Genomic DNA, 4,226 nt, shown 5'->3' with positions numbered 1-4,226 from the left:
TTGGAGTATTTCATTCCATTCATTAGTAAACATTCTCTCATTTAATAAAATCTTAATTTCTTGAAAATAAGGAAAATAATTTCATTCTACTTGTCATTTGAACCTTTAAAAAATAAAAAATATTTCATCAAACTCACCCTAAAAAGCTTGGTTATCGCTTACATCATGTTTCGGTTTGCTTGTATAGTTGTATACTTATAATATTTACTAACTTTGTTCATAATAAAAGGAACAAGATATAGGTACACAAATGACAAATCCACAATTTATGATATATTTACTACAGTACATTGTAATGTAATGTACTCATATTACAGACTTACAAATCAAAAAATTCATACCCATTAATCCATTATACAACTTTTGCTGCATAGTGTATCCATTTTTCCACCCATGATCACATCTAAATATCTAATTGTATTTGGAACTTCATAAAAACATCGTGGAACTTGTGTGATCTTACCAACTCGACAAATGGTGTCATCATTCCTTTCGATTTTATGATATTTGGGTGACCTTCAATTCATAGGCATTATCCAAATATAAAAAAAGCTTTCATGTGTTTCTTAACTGTCTCTTGTATCATTGGCTCAGAATTACTTGTGTTCTGTTTTCTGCTTTTCTTATTCTATGTACGTACATTGTTAAACCCTCACTTTAGTAACCTGCTAGAGGGAACGATCCTCGTTGACCCGGGATCACGTGAGGTTTCCTTGGATGCCTACTCAGCGTTGGATGTATCGGACCCAGTTAAGACTACCCTAGTTTGAGTGGGCCCCACCGTCGTGTTCTATTCAACTGTTGCTTGCTGCTAAAAAAAATGTAACTTGCTAGAGGACTTTATTCAATACTATGTAACAGCTCTTTCAACAGAAAAGCCATAATCACTTGGCAGAAGTTACCTGATAGAAAGCATGGAACCGGGTTCAAAACCTCAACTACATGTATTACATGGTGTATTCGAAACTTTGTTACTGTACATTCGTCCTCTGTCGTATTACATTTGGGGGGATGGATATACAACAACGTTTTCGTATTATATACTTACTTGATTCTCCTTTCAGTTTCAATTAAAGTAGGCTTGGTCATCGGTTTTGGTCTAAATGATGGCCCAACTGACAGCATTAAAACAACTTCTGACATAGTTGGTCTTGAACTAACCGGTGACTGAGTGCACAGCAAAGCAATTTCTATGATCTTCATAATATCCTCTTTGTGTTCTTTTGAATCTAATGTTTCGTCGATCAAGTTCATATGCAGCCCTTCTTCATACAGCGTCCATGCCTGTAAAACTTACATAAATCATAAGTGACCCGCTTAAAAATATTGTCAGTGGAAATAAATTGCAAGGATGTACATTACATGCTCAAGAAGGTAAGTGTCGCCTTGCTCATCAGAGTTCACGTCAGTACATTTCTGACCACTGATGATTTCTAGAACCACGATGCCAAAGCTGTAAGTGTCGACTTTCTCTGATAAGCGTCCAAAGGTTGCATATTCTGGTGCAGTGTAGCCCCTATTTTGTAAAAAAAAATTAATCAAGACTTAAAGATCCCAAATCTAGCAAAAAAAATATTGAAGGGACAAGAGTAGAAGACTTACAGAGTCCCGGCAAAGCGAGTGCTAACATGGGATTCATCCCCAGGTTGAAATCTAGCCAGCCCAAAATCAGCAATTTTTGGTTGGAAGTCGTTATCAAGAAGAACGTTGCTGGACTTTATATCTCTGTGCACGATTTTAACATGGAACTCTTCATGTAGATGTACAAGACCCTTTGCAATCCCAAAGATAATATCGAAGCGATGTCTCCAATTTAGAGTCCCTCTCTTTTCACCTGCACATGATCATTTGTATTTAAGTAGAACATTGTTTGTTCAAGATTTTAATATCTGACCATTAATATCTTTACCCCATAAAAATTGATCAAGGCTGCCTTGTGGCATGTACTCTAGGACAAGAAGTAACTCGGATCCGTTACTAGACCATCCAAGTAGTTGCATAAGATTTCGGTGACGCACGTTGCTTATAAGATTAATTTCATTGTCGAATTCCATTTTTGCTTTACCGTATTCAACATAAAGCTTCTTCACTGCCACTGCATTCTCATTGTCTAGAACTGCCTGCAGTTAAACCAAGAGATTCTTATATCATATCAGAGATGGGAAAAAACTGGTGCCTAAGGCTTATATACTTTCTCAACCGGTAACATATTTTAGAATTAAGGGTCTAACGCTTTTTACAATCCAATCTAGAGATACCAACTTGTTTACCTTAAATACTTCACCATAGCCTCCTTTTCCTATTCGATATTCTTTGGAGAAGTTATGAGTTGCAGACTGCAAATCTGTATATTTGTAATTCTTTAACCCTTGTAACGGCGATGCATCTAAGATATGAGACGGTAAACATAAAACAGAGTCGAAGCAGTTAATACTTGAAATGAAATTAAGTAATATATTATGTGAAAGACAATCTACATTAGATGAATATTTCATATCGGCAGCTCGTTATTTTGGACTAGTTTGATGTAAGAGTTTTATGCAGGGAAAAGATTAGCGTTTATAATTGCACGTGTTACAGTTTTTTTATTTGAAAATTACATAGATATGGATACATGACCAAATTTCGGGCTACAGATAACACATTTTGATTCACTTAACTCTTTCATAGATCATACATAAGATAAATAATCACCTTCATTTATTTCTGGCTTTTTCCGCAGTTTATACCACAAGGACAAAGCAAGGATAAGGAAAAAGGCAGTAACACCGGCACTAATGCCAGCTATCATACCCGGCTTGCTTGAACTCCCTGTGACATATTTCAGGTACAGAATTAACCGACTATATGTAACTTTGCAATTCATGATTACAGGAAACAACTTTTTTAGTTATTTGCATTTTAGAATTAGAGGACAGAAAGTCAGAAAGATGCTTACCTTCATTGAGAAAAGGTATGATGTTGGTTGTCTGGTTATCTCGAAAAAAGGGAGTCTCGGAATACCTCATATAACATCCCAAATCAATAGTCCTTCCTTGGGTAAGTGGAATACAGGTATAGAGATTATTATACGCCGTATTTATGCAGTTTTGGCATACGTCTTGGCTTGTGTTTAAAACACACTGCGCAATTGCGTATACCGTTGCATTGCTACTTGAATCTTGCCTTGTAGACGCTACATAGAAATCAGAAGTTCTTGGAGTAGCAGCCATAACACCCGACAATAGTTCTTGGACCGTAGTGTTGAAAGTTGATGGCTCAGACGACGATTGATTACCACATATCGCGGTTGGAGCCACACCAACATCCATTATTGTTTGTGGATTGCTATAGAATTCATCAAAGTTCTCATATCTTAACCCAAAATATGCACACATGTTAGTCCGAGGTTACCACTTTGCATACGTAAAAAACCAAAAAAAAAAAAAAAAACAAACAAACCTAAGAAAGCAGTTATCAAGAAAAACGTTAGCACCGTTGACAGCAGGGCAGGTTTGGACTGCAGATACAGCAACATCAAAGCAAGCCACACATTGTGACACGGAGAGGTAGTTTCTGCATTGGGCTAATCCATAAACCGAGTCCTGGTTCCTTGAATTTTGTGCTCTAGCAAAATATACGCCGTTGTTTGATAACTGACTTCTAAGTTGATCGATTGTAGAGTTGAGGTTACTAAAAAAACTTGATGAAGACATTGCAGGGTTACTGCCGCAAGATAATCTAATGACGGTATTACCATTTTGGTTGTTTGACTGTGAACTTCCAAACGCGAACGCGTTCATTAAGATGATCACGACCACCACTGACGCCTCCATTTACAACGTAGGACGTAGCAGGAGATAAGTAACCAAGGGAAGCTTGTGTATTGAGGTTAGATATAGTGAATCAAATTCTATTCTCATTCTTTTCTATTCTGATATATGTCATGAAAGGAACCAAAGTCAAACTTTTTGAACAGAAAGCTAAAATGTTATGTGTTGAATAAGTAAACCAAGTAACTAACAATAATTCAATATTGTATAAACCAACAAAAGTTAGATGATGATTTGGCATTCTTTTAATTTTGAGCCGTTTGTTAGCAGACAGCTGGCCTTCAATGAATTAATGGTGATTATAAATGCACAGTCGCAGGAGAATTTGAAAAAGTCAGACTACTTTTTGTTGAAAAAGTCAGAAAATACTATTTGATGTTTTGTCGTTTGTAGTGAAAGTACAATTACTAATCT

The 4,226-nt window shown here is 36.3% G+C and overlaps 1 protein-coding gene across 1 annotated transcript; it reads right to left on the bottom strand.

Annotated features, from left to right (window-relative positions):
• Nucleotides 1-311: 311 nt before the first annotated feature.
• LOC122580200 (cold-responsive protein kinase 1-like) lies at nucleotides 312-3,932 on the bottom strand. Its single transcript, XM_043752476.1, has 9 exons — nucleotides 3,442-3,932; nucleotides 2,939-3,354; nucleotides 2,695-2,811; nucleotides 2,271-2,386; nucleotides 1,910-2,120; nucleotides 1,603-1,834; nucleotides 1,363-1,516; nucleotides 1,049-1,284; nucleotides 312-902 (listed from the first exon to the last, which is right to left on the bottom strand). Exons 1-9 carry the CDS (start codon nucleotides 3,813-3,815, stop codon nucleotides 899-901), a joined length of 1,860 nt encoding a protein of 619 aa, XP_043608411.1. The 5' UTR covers nucleotides 3,816-3,932; the 3' UTR covers nucleotides 312-898.
• Nucleotides 3,933-4,226: the final 294 nt, after the last annotated feature.

This window comes from Erigeron canadensis, chromosome 8 (assembly GCF_010389155.1).
Source record: "Erigeron canadensis isolate Cc75 chromosome 8, C_canadensis_v1, whole genome shotgun sequence".
Classification (NCBI taxonomy): domain Eukaryota; kingdom Viridiplantae; phylum Streptophyta; class Magnoliopsida; order Asterales; family Asteraceae; genus Erigeron; species Erigeron canadensis.
This window is presented reverse-complemented; position numbering and strand designations above follow the sequence as displayed.

Coding starts and splice junctions, on each gene's coding strand:
- LOC122580200 (XM_043752476.1), bottom strand. CDS start 3,815: ATGGAGGCGTCAGTGGTGGTCGTGATCATCTTAATGAACGCGTTCGCG. Junction 2,121..2,270: donor GCTATGGTGAAGTATTTAAG/GTAAACAAGTTG, acceptor GTTTAACTGCAG/GCAGTTCTAGACAATGAGAA. Junction 1,285..1,362: donor ACACTTACCTTCTTGAGCAT/GTAATGTACATC, acceptor TAAGTTTTACAG/GCATGGACGCTGTATGAAGA.